The 17549-nt window shown below is 39.6% G+C and overlaps 2 protein-coding genes across 3 annotated transcripts in view; one reads left to right on the plus strand and one right to left on the minus strand.

Moving 5' to 3' along the window:
• NCAPG (non-SMC condensin I complex subunit G) overlaps nucleotides 1–8609 on the minus strand; it is a 26572-nt gene extending 17963 nt beyond the window's left edge. Inside the window, exons 1-6 of the mRNA XM_027727457.2 lie at nucleotides 8458–8609; nucleotides 7653–7862; nucleotides 6611–6839; nucleotides 5185–5330; nucleotides 4169–4253; nucleotides 784–973 (exon numbers count right to left, since the gene is read on the minus strand). Of these exons, the coding sequence (XP_027583258.2) occupies nucleotides 784–973; nucleotides 4169–4253; nucleotides 5185–5330; nucleotides 6611–6839; nucleotides 7653–7862; nucleotides 8458–8568 (971 nt within the window). The 5' untranslated portion in view covers nucleotides 8569–8609. The remainder of the gene's footprint in view (nucleotides 1–783; nucleotides 974–4168; nucleotides 4254–5184; nucleotides 5331–6610; nucleotides 6840–7652; nucleotides 7863–8457) is intronic.
• A 6491-nt stretch (nucleotides 8610–15100) lies between these two features.
• FAM184B (family with sequence similarity 184 member B) overlaps nucleotides 15101–17549 on the plus strand; it is a 41442-nt gene continuing 38993 nt past the window's right edge. Inside the window, exon 1 of one of the 2 annotated variants that reach the window (XM_027727442.2) lies at nucleotides 15101–15925. In XM_027727442.2, the coding sequence (XP_027583243.1) occupies nucleotides 15791–15925 (135 nt within the window). In that variant the 5' untranslated portion in view covers nucleotides 15101–15790. The remainder of the gene's footprint in view (nucleotides 15926–17549) is intronic. The other variant, XM_027727443.2, reaches the window with a different exon arrangement.

The raw sequence follows: 17549 nt of genomic DNA on the forward strand, positions 1-17549 counted from the left end.
CCCCCTTAGCAATTTCCTACAACTTAAATTTCTAGTTTTCTTCCCCTCTTCATTTCTGCTTTATAGATCTCAATATGCATCACACTATCTTCTTCAAGGCTTAGGATCTCAGTCAAACTCTACCAAAAAGATTAAGCAAATTCTGTCAAGCTCTTAAAACAAGTAAAATACCTCCAAAACAAGACTGACACACAAGTCCAGTAATTCCATTCCAATTGATTCGCCAAACAGGTCATGGATAACTGAACCAGTCCCAAATTGTGCTGCCTCTTAGCTCAGCAAAAAGCATAGCAGGAAGTCAAAGAGTAGGAAATGTGGGAGAAAGACTAGAAGCATTACTAAGAGGGAGAAAGGAAACAAAGGAGCTTTTCAGTATCCCATGCTAAATGAAGAGAGGAAATCAGAGTTGTGGGTGTAAACTGGAGCACTTAAAACAAATTAGACTCTAGGCTGTTACTCAAATAAAAGCTTTTTTAACTGATTAATTTACTGCCTACTTTTAGAATTTAACAATGTGACTTTTGGGGTATTCTGGAATTGAGAAGTCAAATATATTTTTCTCTTTCTTTTTTCCTCTTGCTTATCTGGGCACAGATAAGCTGGTGAACACAGCTGGTTTTTACAGATCTTTTTTTAAAAGAAAAAAAGCATATCCAAAACACTTAAGCATACCAACAGAGCTTACACCACAGTATCAGTCTTTATCACAGGCAGTAGTTACTCTGCTCCCCATTTAGATATAATCTTTTATATTGTTATGCAAAACATTCATCTTTTGGATACCTGCTGTCAAGGTATTTACATTCCTGAACAACATCATGAAGTGGAGATAATGAAAACAGAGCATTTAGTACTGGGATGGCCACTTCTGGGCAGTTTTCTACATCCAGCCGATGAAGCAATTCTAAAACATCCCCTTCAGTGACTTGTAACCAGACTTGAAGTAGCTTCTTCATTACCTCCTTAACAGCATCTAATAATACAGGAATTTAAATGGTTTAAAACAGAGGTCAAAAAATATCAAGTTTTCAACATATTTTCACAAAACAATTTTCTATAGAAGTCCTTTTGCAAAGAAGTTATTATACAGCTGAATGTAACATTACCTTAAAAAAAAAACAAAAAAACAAACAAGAGGTTAACAAGAACTACCTACAGCACACCACATTTTTCAGGCAATATAATTTTCCCTCTCACAGGGAACTAAAAAAACCTCTCAAAAAAACTTGTACACCTAAAGACAGCACCTCAACTCAGAAAACCTACAAATCACAAACTCTTGTAGAACAAGGAAACATTCACAGAATCAGAACTATCAAATGGGTCAGGTTGGAAGGGACCACATTGGGTCATCTGGTCCAATCTCCCTGTACAAGCAGAGTCATCCCAGAGCACATTGCACAGGATGGCATCCAGATAATTCTTGAATATCTCCAGTGAGGGAGACTCCACAACCTCTCTGGGCAATCTGTTCCAGTGCATGGTCACCTGCACAGTAAAGAAGCTCTTCCTCATATTCAGGTGGAACTTCCTGTGCATCAGTTTCTGTCCATTGCCTCTTGCCCTATTGCTTGGCACCACTGAGAAGAGCCTGGCTCCATCCTCTTGACACCCTCCCTTCAGATACTTATAGACACTGCTCTCAGTTTTCTTGAGGCTGAATAGGCCCAGCTCTCTCAGCCTGTCCTCGTAGGAGAGATACTCCAGTCCCAAATATTCTAAGTAAGCATTGTTATAAACTTGCTCTGTTTCAGGAATTGGCCACTTTTGGAGTCAGGATACTACAACTGAATTGACACAGAATTTTTGCACTAATTCAATTACGCATATGGATTATGACATTTACATAATGATACTTTAACTCCCTCCTCCCCACAGCCACAAGGAACAAATAGTTCCTGGATCAATGAAGTACTATTTAATCAAGGCAAAAAGTATTTATGGCAACATCCAGAATACACACCATTACTACATTCACACAGACTTAAGCAGGGAAGTTGAAAGGTTAAGAGTCTAGTGGAAGTAAAAACATAACTCAGGAACAATACAAATATGTTCTAAGGATCTTTTAGAAAACAATATCCAATATAAGGGAAACAAAGTTCACATACACTGACAAGATTCATCTTTCCTTTATATGTAACTTATGATAATAAATACAGCACTTAAATATAGTCAAGAGTTCAAAAAGAGCTGCAAAAAGGCCTTGAAAGAGCTAAATTAAGATCCTAAGAACGAGAAACCGCTCCAAGAAAGTGAAAAGCATAAACTAGTAGAACACAGTAGAACGAGAGTGGAGAATTGCCAGCTGAATGCGCCCTGAAAAGTAGAACTAAGCAGAATCTGGAGTATGTATTTCAGATCACAATTATAAGCCCCCGTTCTGAAGTCAATATGAAAGACGTTCAAAATTTCAATGTAGAAACTTTAAATGAGCAGGTTCCTCATTTCTTAGCTTGGGAGTTACTCAGATAAGCAAATTCAATAAAGATACACATAATCAAAGCTATAGGATGTGCCATATTTGTAATATTGAATAGCCAACCTGGAACATAAACCCATTTTACCCAGCAAAGATCACATGATATCCATTACACCAGTCAAACTACATACCCTGGCAGATGTTTTTCCCTGTGATTCTAGGTGTCAACAAAAAGAGTAAGTTCTCAATAGCTGGGATGCAGAATCATCCTAAGGAAGAGACTGACACTAACCCAGAAAGTATCTGTCCAGGATCATAAAAGGTGGCACTTTTTTAAGGTTGAACACCTCAATGTCATTGAAAAACAGGCCATGTAGAAAGGCTGTACTTTCTCTTTTAAGGGAATACAACAAATCCTTGTTCCTGACAAATGAAGGATCACAGGAAAAATTAGTGCAGGTAGCTTCCTCCCCAGTTTGGAAAGATTACTAAAACAGGAGCACATTCACCCTAAGAAAAAGAAGTATTTGTCAAGACCAAGCATTACTGAGTGAGGTGGCAACCAGCAACTAGTTAGGCCAAACAACAAACTAATATACTGATAAGAAATAGAAAGTCATAACTTGGTTTTTCAGGGTTAGACTTGAGAAACAGAACATGACAAACTTCGTAAGACTCCTACAGAACAATTTAGAGTAGGTGGGCAAAGTGCTAACTCAAACATACAGAATGAGAGCTTCTTCTTAAGTGCAGGTCTATACAGCGTAAGAAAGCACTCAGCTGATTCTCTCTCCCTTTCCCGTCAAGAACATACTAACATGTTCTCCAACTAGCCAATAAAAAAATAAGGTAGATCAACAAAAACACATGCATGCATAATACACCTTGAAGAGCTCTAGTTACTAATGAACACATTCTTGTTTTCTAAGTGAAGATCCACACAGATCATAATTCTTACCATTCCCAAGCAGCACATCACTCAGCAAGTAACTTTCTCAGAGTAAAATTCAACAAGGCTTAGTACAGACTTCCCAAAGAAAGTATATGGATTACACATCAGCATTTAGCAAAACTGGCAGCTTTACCGTGAAGTTCATCTATGTAATTGCTCCTTCTATGTAGGCAGGCCAAAATTGTCTCGCTCAGCTGCATGTGACCTTTGATCTTTTGGCAACAACCCCACACCCAATTATAGGTACATTCTGAATGATACAATACAAAAGATGTTAAAAAGAATAAAGCTGCTTCATGATGAAATGCATAAGGGTCAATCCAAGATTCATTAAAAGAAAATTCAAGCTAGTTAAAGGAAAAACTAACCAGCTGAGCTTTCTCTCTGAAAGCACACAGGAAACATATTGATGTTCACATTTAAATTCTTTAATGAATTAGTTACAAAAATATCTATAATGAAAAGCTTCCAAATACACCAAATTAATTACATTTTTCTACTTCTGTGTTTAATTACATTGTTTTTTAATTTTAATAGCATTTTGCCCTATTTTAAAGCTCAGTGGCTTTCAGGTTTTTTAAAAGTGCAATCCTTTTCTGGTTTGTCCACTATAAGGAGACTGGAAAAATCAAAGCAGCAAGCAAATTTCATGTGCTTAAACATTTCCTGGTATCTCACTACTCCCTTTGAGCTCCTATTATTGCCATCACAGCTTCCACATAAATTGCATGAAAACATTAGAAAGTATTCTCTCAAATATTTGTATCAAGATGTCGAAAAAGATGATCTCTTACCAGATCTGTCATTAAGTCCTTGTTGCAACAATTTTACTCTCTGTGCTATTGACAGAGCTCTCATGTGAACTTTTTCTGCCAAAACCTTAAAAAGAATTAAGATACGAAAATACATTTCTACGAATGATAACAACTGAATCCATTAACTACAAGTTGTTTTATATTCTCACTTTTATCCACCCACAGAAATCCTAAGTCAATAAAAGTCTGTAATACTTATACCATCAGCATTGTAACAATATATTAACAAGCAGACCCTTGTGCATGGAAAAAAATGTAAAATAAAATAAAAAGTTAACACACAGCTTAGAAGCTTGTCAGCTCTGTTTGAATGCAACACCTGGATACAAAAACTATCCTCTCTCTTTAAAGCACCAAGCGCAATAAATACCTGCAATAAATTACTGAAGTATGTACTTTTCTTAAATCCTAATAACACGGATTCAGTTAAAAAACATAATTTAACCTAAATTAAGAAAGAGCAGAAGATTGTTCTGTGTGAAAAAGTTGAACACTTTGTTTCAAGATCTTGCCTAAGATGCCTGCACAAGAAACAGACAGGTTAGCAAACCTTCTTGCCCCTACTCTGCATATAAACAAGTAATGGTTGATACTTCTCAAAATGGGAATAGCAAAAATATGTAATTTTTTACTACTGCTGTGACCTTATCTTTACTTAATATCTATTATGTAATAACAGAAAAGAAAATTTGTTTCATAAACATCACAAAAAGCATAGATAGAAAACAACAGATTGCATACATAATTTATACTTTTACTGTCTGATCCTCGAGAGACGAGTTCTATCACAAAAGTAATTTTTATCAAACAAGTTCTGCAGTCAAGTTCAGGGGTTTTAACTAGAAAACTTGTATTAGATCACTGCCCCTCCAAATTTTTGCAAATGAAAATAAGTTATCTAACTGTTCTTAGTGTTTAACCAGTAAAATACAAAAAAAGGCTTTAAAACTTTTATTAAGTCAGCCCTTAAATTAACGTTAAGTGATCCAATTTACCTCATATGCCAGCTTCCTGACAGCTTCCTTTACATCCATAGTGCGGCCTACAATCACTGGCAAAGTCCTTGCTGAGGGAGCAATACATGACAGCACTGCACGTCTCACTTCTGAGTTGGAATCATTTTCAAGCAATGTGGTGTAAACTGAAAATAAAATAGTAATAATAATGTTTTCCTAAGAGTTTGAAACAGCATAGGAAAACAGAAAATACTAACAAAACAAAACAAAAAGTCAGCAGTTGTTATTAAAATGCCTCTCCTGCCCCTGCAGAGCTGATAATTTAGGAAGCAGTTCAGGGTCACAACCCCAAGATTTCAGGGCAATTACATGCTGAGCTATGATCTCAAAAGAAATAACGTTTACAATTGTAAGTAGGAACCTCAGTTAATAACTCCAAAAATTGCTACTCCAGATCCCATCCATAAATAACCATTTTGTCATTTACTGGGGAAAAAAAATTTCCAAATGTTGGCGCTTTAAGATCTCTACCAATTAGCTGTATATCCTCATCACCCTTGAGACAGTTGCTCAAACTTTCCTATAAATCGAAAACTGCAACCTCCATTAAGCCTACCAAAACTCATAGAGTAAATCCCCCTTGCAACTTTCTTTTACTATATTCTTGACCCTTCCTTAAAATTAAAAGAAACTATAAAATTAATTTACTCAGGGTATATATGAATTCATCTTCTTGCTCTGTGAGACAATGATTGACTATGAAATTTAGGTACTCCTAAACAAGCAACCTATAAATAAACAACACTTAGAAAATAAAATATCAAAGAAGGTACCTTAACAACAGAAAACCTCGTCTAACTAAATTGTCACAAAAGACAGCATGTGAAGTTTAATGGGGGCACAATTTACATAACAGCTGTGCTGGTACAAACCTACACTCTGTCTACCTGGAGGCAACAGAAGTAGCAGCTTAGTCAAGAATCACACCATATACAAAGAAACCCACACACAGCATCAAGACACCTGTGCTGCAGAGGTGCTGATCTCTTACAGAAAGTGATGATAATTAGAGGTAATAATAGTTTTTCTTTACCATCCCTACTGTTTCTTAGAGTTTCTTTACTAATTCAGTTCAATTAATAGTACCAAAGGGTCCTTAGAGGGCAAGAACTGAACACACTATTTTCACTATCCTACTTCTACATTTAGTTCACAGAGCAGCCCAAGCCCAATACAATTGTCTAGAAAATATCTCCTTCAAGCAGTTCTGTCTTTTCCCCTTGAACGTATGCAACTCTTGCATGTACAACCTCCTCTGGCAAAGAGTTCCAGTTTATGAATTATTACAAGAATACTCTCTAATATTCATTTACTTGATGCTTAAAAAAAAAAGCTTAAAAATGCTTTAAAGTAAAGTAAATCAACAAATGTTCTTAGAGAAAAGAAAAAGACCATTACTACTTACTATTAACAACAGGACAGTTTTCATCCTTAGGATCTTGAAGTCTCGCCAGGGCCAAGACAGCTTGAATTCTCACATTCGAAAATTTATCTTTAAGTCTAATCAGCATAGCTTCATTAATTTTATCAAATAGGTCATCATCAATCTGGGCATTTTCTGGCATATTTCCCAAAATCTTACTAACAAGCTGACATGTTCGAAATCTAACTGCGTGGCTGTTCACATCATGAGACTTAGGAAAAGAAAAAAAAAAAGTATTCTCATAATCACTCTTTCTCACATCCAACATAAAGGTCCTAATACACACATGTAAGTAGCTAATATTTTAATAAAGTAAATGAAATATGCACTTCTATGTTTCAAAAGTTTTTCCTACGCATTTTTAATAAGATTAAAAAGTCACAGAACCGGAAAAAAATTATGGCCCATCACCTGTATCAGTGGCTCTTTAGAAAATCAGCACTTCCTTCACAAAGGAAGCAGCATGTTTACCATTCCATGAAACCTGCAGTGCACTAGCCAACTTACTGCTTTGCCTCCATAAACATTAGAAGGAAAAAAAGATGTTAGCAACGATAACTAGTGAACTTGGCCCGATCAGTAATCTTTCCATGACAAAACATTAGTCTAAGAAAATGTAATTTTCTTAATTACATTTCTATTTCTCACATTTCTTAATTTTCTATTTCTGTGTTCATGCTATTGGAACCATTGATTTTTCTATGTAACACTTCCACTAAGCAGAAAGGAATTAATACATGTCAGCCTACTTGTATGGAAGATCTTTTAATATTTTTTGTTATCAAAGAAACAGTATAAACTCGTTTCCACACCACCTCCCCAATTTCATGCTTATAAATGCACCTATAGTGGATTTTTTAGGCTTGGGGGAGTGGTGGTGGTGTTACTCATATAGCACTATCTTTGCCTTGCTTTCACTTTCTAAGTTCTAGTTTGTAAGTATCACCTCGAGCACCAGCAAATTTTCCCTACTGCAGGAAGTTTGTTTGTTATGCCAAAGATTTAATAATAACCATTACTGTACCTCAAGCAGAAATTTAAACACATAATTCAGAAGTAAATTATCTTCTTCTCCCTCCTCACTATCATCTTCTTTCTCGCTCTGATAGAATGAAGTAACAAATTTAGCCACAAAATTGATCACTTGCTCCACTGCTGGTTCCCGTCTGTAGATTATCATAGCATACTTGAGGAAATGAATGAATTTTTCATGAAAGTCTTCTTTATCATCCATCTGGGGAAAAAAAAGAAACGATGAAGCCCGCTTCATCTTTCAAAAGCTGTACCACAGAAAAATAAAATAAATGTGCTTATAACTGACAGTTTCCACTTAGATTTTTAAAGGGCTGCAGCCAGCAGTTAGGGCACACCCGCTGTCGTGCACCCCTCACTGAGGATTTTGCTTTAAGTGCACAGCAGGCACGTCCCGACCACTGGCTCCACCCTGGAGTTTACATTTACCTGCTGACAGGTTTCAGGATGGCAATCGACACCCCCATCTACTACCACCCACATCTCGGGGGTCACATCCACATCTCGAGGATCCAAACACCATCAATTCCTGCCGCGGGCAGTTCTCACAGCCGCGTTCGCGGGAGGCAAATGCGTAGAATAATTCAGCGGCTTGGTTTGGGTGGGGTTTTTTGTGAGGATTGGGGGGGGGGGGGGGGGTATTCCGTTGTTTTAAGTGGCAGGGCTCTCCTTAGGCACACGGGCTTCAGTTTCAGTGGAGCACTGCGGAGAAGGCCCTCGCCCTCGAGGGAGCAGCGGAGCAGCCGCGGAGCATCCCCAGCTCCCCCCGGCCCGGAGCCGCCCCAGGGCAGCCGTACCTGAGTATAGGTGCCCTTCAGAGCCACCACGAGCTTCGCGTGGTTCTGGTGAGGCTTCTGGGCCAGCTGGAAGGCCTCCTGGACCTGCAGCGACTTCTTTCTCACGCCCATGGCCGGCTGGAGGCTGCGAGCGGAGGCCCCAGGACCGGCCCCTCACACAAAACGGCCGCGGCGCCCGCGCGCGCGGGGCTTCAAACCAGGCGCGGGAGCCGCTCCCGATCTCGCGAGAAACGCGGGCGCGCGCTCGTGGCCGCGCCGCTGGCGGGCGGCGGTGGTGAGAGGTCGTCGCCATCTTCGCACTAACGCGGAGCTTGTCAGGCTGGGAAAGAGCCCCGAGATCATCGAGTCCAACCCGCAACCAAAGCCCACTATGTCAGCTGTACCGTGGCACTGAGTGGCACGGCCAGTCTTTCCTTAGACACCTCCGGGGACGGTGACTCCACCTTCTCCCTGGGCAGCCCATTCCAGTGTCTAATCACCCTTTCTGTGAAGAAATCCTTCCGAATGTCCGAACTAAACCTCCCCTGGAGCAGCTTAAGACTATGTTCTCTTGTTACTTTTCACCTGGGAGAAGAGGCCGATCCCCACCTGGCTACAACCTCCTGTCAGGGAGTTGTAGGGAGCGATAAGGTCTCCCCTGAGCCTGCCCCAGGCTGAACGCCGCCAGCTCCCTCAGCTGCTCTCGTAGGACTTGTGCTCCAGACCCTTCACCAGCTTCATTGTCCTCCTCTGGACTCGCCCCAGTTGAATAAACCTGACAAGCCGTGGTACTGCCTTCAGCCACTCTCCCAAAGTCCTCTCCGGGCGCGAGTATCTGCGAAAATGAGTACAGTCGCATTTTGTAAACAGGAGCCTTACACCACAGCATGTGGGGCATCAACCCGAAAAAGCTCAGCCGGTGTCAGTAAGAAAAAATAACTGAAACACCTTTCTTTTTGTATCCGCTGTTAGGGGGGCTGAAAAGACAGTATGGATAGCTGACTTGTTGGAATGTCTATTTGGGCTCCTTCCAGACTGAATCCCTTACTAGTGGAAATTTTTTTCCCAAATTTTCAAGCATTTGTTGTGAACCTGATGTTTTTTTCCCCAGATATCCTTTAACTTGAGACTAGTAATAAATTCTGAATCTCATTAAAAACTGGCAAGATAACTAAGCTCAAACTCCAAAGCTGTGTCACTGCTTACAGAATGTATGAAGAGCATTTAATGACACTTTTAATGAGAAGCAAGGCCACAGATGATTAGGTGAGGGGAAACATTCTGAGCATATAGTAACTACAGAGTTGTAGACAGTATTCAAAAATGTTAATAGAAGTAAGCTGTGGACAGTAGGAACTTAAGGTGTTTGTCGTCCATATGTGTTTGGCCTTTAAAAAAATAAGGTGTCTGATTACCTCAAGTGATGAAAGCTATTTAGTAAAGACAGGTGACAAACCATCAAATGACAGTAGGTCAAATAGGCAGGACCCGTGCTGAAGAAGGGTCATTTTTTTCTAAGAAAAATAAATAAAAACACATAAAATAGCAAAACACTAGAGGTCAGTCTTGTTTCAGATCTAAGTTTTCCCAGTGTTTTCTTTAAGAAGCAGATTTTTATCAACGAAATAATAGAATTATTTTCTCCTTACAATGGTGTCAAGGATTATGGGATATAAGAGCTGGATGTGAAGGATGGAGGGCAGCAGCAGGAGACAAATTATTATATTTTATAGATAAACATAAATGTTAAAATAATTTAAACATGAGGCAAAGGGTTTTTTTCCTGACACATTATACTACCTGTGTAAACATACCATCTGTGTATGTTTAAAACAGATACCTGCTTTTTAAGGGTGAATCGTTTGTATTTTGTATTAACTTTTAAAACATATAGATGTGGCCTAATCCCTTTCTGCTCCTAGACAGTGGGAAAGGGATTCTATATGCACAAGTAGAATAGTAACATAGAATCTTACATGTTAACATTTTCCTAAAAGTTTTCATTTTATGTTAAAAAAATAGTCACTCTACAAAACCACTATAATCAACAGCAAATCTTCAGTAAGTTTGCGTTTTTTAAGGTTATATTTTCTAGGGAAATACAATGTGTAATAATTTTTCTATTTAATATATTTTTACTGGAAAGTTAACTTCATCTAGATTTTTTCTGCAATAGGACCCTGTTTGTGGAGAAGAAGATGGAAACAGCAAGACAAGAGCAAATAAAACTTTGTGATTCTTGTGGCATTAAAAACCCAGGACTTTTATTTTAAGTGAAACTAATAATGCAAACTGAATTATTTTTGATTCACATATGTTTAGTAGCCCATTTGTACCTGCTTGTGTCTCAGGTCTACAGATGAGGGTCCTTCCTGGCAAATACCTTATAGTCCCTTAAATTGGATTTCAGCTAGGATATGAGATTTATTTCTTCCAGCTGCTTTACATATTTCTGCTGGGCTTTGTATTTATATGTAGAAATAAAAGATTCCTAGTATAATTGATATTTAATGTGTAGATAAATAACATGCTGAAGTAGGATCACAAATGCTGGCCATCTCTTTGTGATACCAGATACCTTGTTCAACTGATAGAAGTGTTGCTGTCATAGTTTTTACATCTTATGTTTCAATGCCTTGACTGCACTAATCAACCTTAATGAGCCCTGACCAGCCTCACCTGGGCCTCCAGCCTCCAGGAGCCCCATTCCAGCTCGGCCCTGAGCTTTCAGTCCTTTGCTGAGCTAAGTCTCAGGGCTCAGTAAGGGCCAGCTACTTCTTGAGGGATGGATATGATGACTGACTACAGGAGCAAGGCTCTCTCCACCAGTGCAGGCCCAGAAGTTGTGGCTAGTGGGTTTCACAGTTCTATCTGAAAAGGAGAAGAGTGATGAAACTCAGAACTTTGGATGGTGCTCCAGGCTCTGGAGGGAAGTGCACTCTACTAATTAAAGCTTTTTTTACTTGTCCTTGGAAGTAGTGACCTTATCTGCTATGGTCTACTTCTGAATCACTGCTCTAGATCCCTTCTCTTTCCTTTGTCAGTCCTGTTATGTGAGCAAATACAGTGGCACTGGGTAAGCCAAGCTTGCCGCATGCCAGTTCCTTTGTGGAAGTATTGGATGTAGGTCACTGGATAAAAAACAGGTTACAAGAAATAGAAGATGTTGCTAGCCCATTTGTTAGGCGTTCAAGGGCTTTTATATCTGATGCATTTTGTTGGTTCCAGTTTCCATATTTAAAATGTAAGCATAGTAATGTTTCATCCATAATTCGGCCATTGTTATGCAGTAGTAATCAGAGGTTCTCTTCACCACGTTACTCCAGAACTTGCATTTATATAAGTCAGCTGGAAAATTGTATATCCATTTTTGAATAGTTACTGTTTTCAGTCAATGAGGAAATTGGCAGCAATTCTAGTGGTTTTGGAATCCTGTTTGCTTTATGAGGTGAGAAGAAATTAAAATTATAAAGTAGTTATATATAATATTTTTATATATAATTATATGTACCATAGGTAATTACCGAGGATGTAGCAGTGGTAGCACTTTATACTTGTCATTTTTCTTGTGTTCAATCCCAAACCAAGTTTTATTGGAAGTAGGATAGTGAATTAGGTGAGCGGGATAACTCTTACAAGTCTTCTGACTACATTTCTTTATCCTTATTTCCTTTTTTTTTCCTTCTCTAAGAAGGAAAAAAAGTTCCAGAATTCTCTATTCTGGGTCAAAAAGCTACTCTGGGACCAAAGTGAGTGTAAGTGCAAATCAATGAGGGTAGTAATTTATGAATTAAATTAGAATCTTACTTAGGATTGCATCTTCCTTTGTTGACATACCAACTTGGGAAGTTTTAAATCAATTTTAGTAATAAGGCTTTGTCATTTGAAACATAGAATCATTGGAAGGTTTGGGTTGGAGGGGACCTTGAATATTGTCTAGTTCCAACCCCCAGCCCGGTGCCACCATGGGCAGGGATGCCACCCTCTAGATCAGGTTGCCCAGTGCCCCATCCACTCAGTTCTGACATAACATGACAGTTAATGACTTACTGTATTGTTCTACCATTTCCAAATGCAAATTTTATTGGACTGTAAAACAGCAGTAGAGTGTAATCTGGGAGACAAGCTTAACTTTGCGCTCATGTATTAAAAAAGAAAAAATCCCACTGACCTCGGTAGTACTGGTATTCAGAGAGAGTAAAAGAATTGGGCTGTATTAATTGTTTTGGGAAAGCTGTTTGTAATGTGTTAAATAAAGGTGCAAACTTAGGTATTAAACATTTGCAACAGAAATATCTTTTTTATGTCTTGGAATTTTGGGAGGAGGGGGTGACTTTTAATAGTAGCTAGTCTGAAGATTTCAGAAGTTACATAGTCTGCATATTCAGCAAACAGGAGGCACCAAAAATGGGAGGCTTATAGTCTTTTATGTATGTATGTCTTATCATGTATGATTTGTCTTTTGTAATAAAAAGGTTATTCGTTAATGCACCTGAGCAGCAAAGCTATATAGAGTTACTCACAGACTTTTAGAAAGATGGTAGTGACATGACCACCTTCCCTCATAGTTTAGTGAAAACTAGTGCAGTAATAATAATTCAAGCAGAAGTTTATGTATTTTCTGTTTAGACTTCTAATTTTTATTTTAAACTGTCTTTCCTGTATACTGCCCCAAGTTTATAAACATTCTGTAATCCACCTATGTGTTCCATGTCATTCTCACAAACCCCTCATTTGTGTACTACACATTTATATTATGGTTTGTGATGTCCTTGCTTTGTCATCTTATGTATAGGTGATCCTTAGATCAATGAGAAGAAAAAAAAGATGTTAAATGCTCATTGAAATGCTCTGGCATTATCTGCTGAAATTCTGTTATTGAAACCAAGTGGAGTTTTTGAATAATGAGACTAATGAACTTGAGTCATCCGTGAATTTATGTTCTGTGGTTGCATTTTCTGGTGCATGAGATCTGACTGAAACTTTTCCGGTGTTTGAAGTATTGTCTGAAAAGTCTTGTCTGGACTCAAAATACTTTACTAGTGACAAATTGTGTTCTGCTAAAACACCATCTTGTACCAAAGCCTCAACCCCTCTAACCCCCCAAAATACAAAAATAGCTTGAGATATCTCAGTGGTTTATTCCATTTACACTGTCCCTGATGGTCTGTGCTCCTCTGCTCTGCCTGTGCCCATGTATGGGTCTCAAGTCTCTGTCCACCTGTGCTTCCAGGTCCAGTGTGTCCTCTGCTGTTCAGCCGAACAACCATACACAAGTAGACTATAAACCTTCCACTTTTGGTGCCATGTTACTGTCCACATAGTAGAGCGATAACACAGGTAACTTATTGTGAGTACTTTTAAAACATTTTGCATTTTCCTGATTTGCTTTCTATTTTCACTTAATTTTGTTTTTTTTTTCCCCCCTGAGGAAACAGGGTGCTAGGATATTGCTGCAGCTCTTGCTATTCTCTTGATTGTCCTAATAAGCTTGCCAATTTAATCAAAATTTTACATATAATTAAATTTCTGCACTTTTTCTCAAATTGATGACTGTGTAGAGAAGATATAACCATATTAACTGAGTTAAATTTAAGTGTCTTATCAGATATCAGACAATTGACAATGCCATGTGCCTGTGCCCTAGTCACAGAAGAAGTTCCAGCAGCATCTTGGACATTTGTGTCAGTGAGTGAAGAAATTGTACTTTGGTGTTCCTTTGTGCAGGGATCTGTTTCTTACCTTTTCTTACTAATGTTCTGTCTGGGCTAAACTTCTTTTGCCTTCTTAGAATCTCTCAGCAACTGTGATTATCTTTGTTTTCTCTTCTACATTGCATTTCTGAGTCCTCATTTCCTCTCACTCTGGAGTGAAGATTCTTTCTGCTTCTGGATATTTACAGTCTCACCTTTTCTCCCAGCAATTCAAGGGTTTGGTTTCCCTGTCCCGAGGTCTTCTTACTTCTCCCCACCGCCTGTAGGCATTCTTCTTCTGCCCTGATCCTTTTCTTCTGTGTTATTCTTAAAAGTGCTTTATCTCTCCTCGACCTCATCAAGGCTTTCCCATTTTCCTTTTATCCTGCCCTTAGCCGACACCACATAATCCTCCTTTCCAATTCTGATAGTCCTCAGGAAGCTCTTTTTTCAAACCCACCACTAGCAAAGCAGAAGCTTCTTGCCCAAGAAGGATGGCAAGTACTACCAGGAGGTGAGACTGGAAAGCTGCCTTAGCTGCATGGGGCAGGAGGAGGGAACAGGCTCACGAGTCCCTCTGGCTGCAAGACAGTTTGAGCTGAGGTGGAGCCCTTGACCTGCTCTATAGGGTCTTGTGTACTGGCTAGTGACACATCAAAGGGGTGTTGAGCAGCTCTCAGCTTCTCTTACCTGTTCTTTCTCACTTTTCCTTTTCTCCACCTCTCTGATTTCACCCTGTTTGGCCTTCTCCTCCTTCCCTTTTCTCTTCTAGACTTGTTTAAACATGTTCACTAACCAGTTTATTCTCATGGAACAGTTGAAGCATTCTTTTTTAAAATCCCATTATCTTAATAGCTTGCCTTTTTTTTTGTGCCTTTTTTTCTGCCTTTTCTATCCTTTTATTTATTTTACATGTACAGACCTGATCTCTTTGAAACAATGTGCACATTAAAAAAAAAAAAAAGACCTGCAATATTGTCAGTTTTCTTCAAGCACCTTTCCACTGCATTTAGCGTAACTGAGGGGAACTGAGTCGCTTTGGATAAAGCAGGCAGACCGGATCCTGGACACAGCTTCAGGGCTCAGCTGTTCTTGTGTGCCTCTTGGCTCCATTCTTTTTTCAGTGTGGCAGCAAAAACTGAGCAAAGGTTTTCTTCATCACTTAAGTGGTCTATCCAGACTTAAGAGAGGATTGCCAGAATAACAGAGCTTATGAAAGGTGCCAACACTGCCTTCTCTGATGACTTCTGCAATGCTCTGGCAGCCCAAGAAGGCAGCATGATTTAATCTTCAGGCGATCTATGCTCTAACAGATCCCCGGCAATGCCTGTGCTGCTGCCTGTATGGCTGGCTCGGTGTCCCCGCTGGGAAATTTGTAGCACCCAGCCGCTGGCATCTTCTCCTGGCGGAAGCTCAACCATTTGAAGAGAAGGGGAGGGAAAAAAATATCCCCATCAGGATGTTTGCACATGTTGTTCTCTGCCTGCTCGCCTGAGTGTTTTGCTGAAGGACTGGGACATCTGCAGAGAAGGGAGAGCGGCGGCGGCTGGAGCGTGCCCTGTTTGGGGCTGAAGTTCCTCCAGCGCCGGGGGCGGCGAGCAGCGGGGACGGGATCGCGCTACCCGGAGCGTACACACAGACCTGATTAAAATTCAAGCCTAATGGCCTCTGGCATAAACAACGTTCATCAGCCCGGGACTTGCAATGGACCTAAAGCCTCTCGCAGCGGCTCGGCAGAGGAATGCAATCGGGATATGCACGTGAAAATGTGCAAGAAGATTGCCCAGCTCACTAAGGTAAGTCTCGCTGTTGCAGCCTTCCCAGGGAGGTGAGGCTGCCCTGGCCGGGGCGGCGGGGGTGCCTCGGAACTGTCTCTCCTGATGGCCCCTGTCTGACAGGAGGGAAGGGAAACGGGTCCTCTCTCTTAGGGCGGCTACTGGGAACATCAGTGTGCTCAAACTTCCTTCCAAGCATTTCCCCGCGAGGGTGCAGCCCAACCGTGGGGGCTGCCTTTATGGCAGACGATAGACGCCTCGCAGTTAACTGCTCTGATTACCGTGCGACCATAACGAGAAGAGCTCCAGCGCTGCGAAGATGCGGGGTTTGCCCCTGAGCTGTTCGGAGGGATTGACAGTATCCGGGTTTTCCCCTAGAATTACGAAGACGGCAAGTAGTTTGCATTTTATAGGTTCGCGAGTAATATTGTTGCAAAGCTGCAGCCGAAGCGAGGTACTACAGTACAACAGTATTTTGACTCGTAGTTAATTGTCCGTGATGTGCCTAAGTAGCGACACTTCAAATGACGTTCGTAAAAGGTAGGAGTTGGAGAGGAGGCAGGACTAAATTGCGTAGTATATTGTACCTAAACTTTTGGTCAAATACTGAGCTGCACTATATTTCCCACACCATGTTAAGAAATAAGAGAAAATATGTAGGAGATGGCAGTTACCTTTTAACATATGTGTCTTTGTCAGCGAGAAAAACCTATTTACTACCCTTGTTTACTAACACAGCTTTTGCACGTCCTGTAACCTCACTGCAATTGATAGAGACATTTTAACAATGAAAAAACACTGACAAAATACAGGTCAAACAATAGGAAGTCATTCAGATGTTCAAGTTAGAATGGCTTAGTAGTTACAGTGCCATCGTTCTCATCTCACGATAACTGTATGTGATAATGGACATCATGTGTATCAATACATACAGAAGGGCTACTATATATGCTATAGTATACTCACTGTACTATTCCAATACTTACTTTACAGGTGCTTTGTTTCTATCTTTGTTAAATAGGATTTGTACACAATATGATCCTTACTTTTTGCCTGTGTTGCAAAATTTTGTTGCAGTGTTTTTTCAAAATTTTTTTTGCTAAATTTCTACTGTTAAAATGTGAGAGGGTTGATTTCTTTACTTTTAATAGAATTTCTCCTCTAGACACTTTTCAGTCATCTGAAAAAAAAGATTATTTATATCTGGAGCTAAAAAAAATACGTCCAGAAAGCAAATAATTCTGTTTTGGAATGTGGCCTTTAAGAACCAATTTTCTCTGCAATAACACTGCACTTATAGAGAACTCACGGTAGAATTGGAATTTAAATCATATGCTTTCCCTTCTGAATTCTGGGTAGACTAAATCTGAACCAACAGTAAACAGTAAGAAGCAAAATATGACACCAGATTAGTTGAAAAATGGCTATATGGAAAATTTGTTGTAATCATTTTTGGCCTAGGAACTTTGAGAGCTGCCTTTCAAATCACTGTTTTCTTGGCTATATTGCAGTCGAGATGATGATAATAAAATCCCTCCTAAGTTTAAATGGCTCATAGTGCTTCCCTTTCTTGTTTCTAACCTAGTATGCAGTAATGCTGTTTGTTGTTGCACAGCTGCAGCTTCCTGTCTCAGTGACAGGATCA

This window comes from Pipra filicauda, unplaced genomic scaffold, assembly GCF_003945595.2.
Source record: "Pipra filicauda isolate LSUMZ 115617 unplaced genomic scaffold, ASM394559v2 scaffold502_size411320_pilon, whole genome shotgun sequence".
In the NCBI taxonomy this organism is placed as follows: Eukaryota; Metazoa; Chordata; class Aves; order Passeriformes; family Pipridae; genus Pipra; species Pipra filicauda.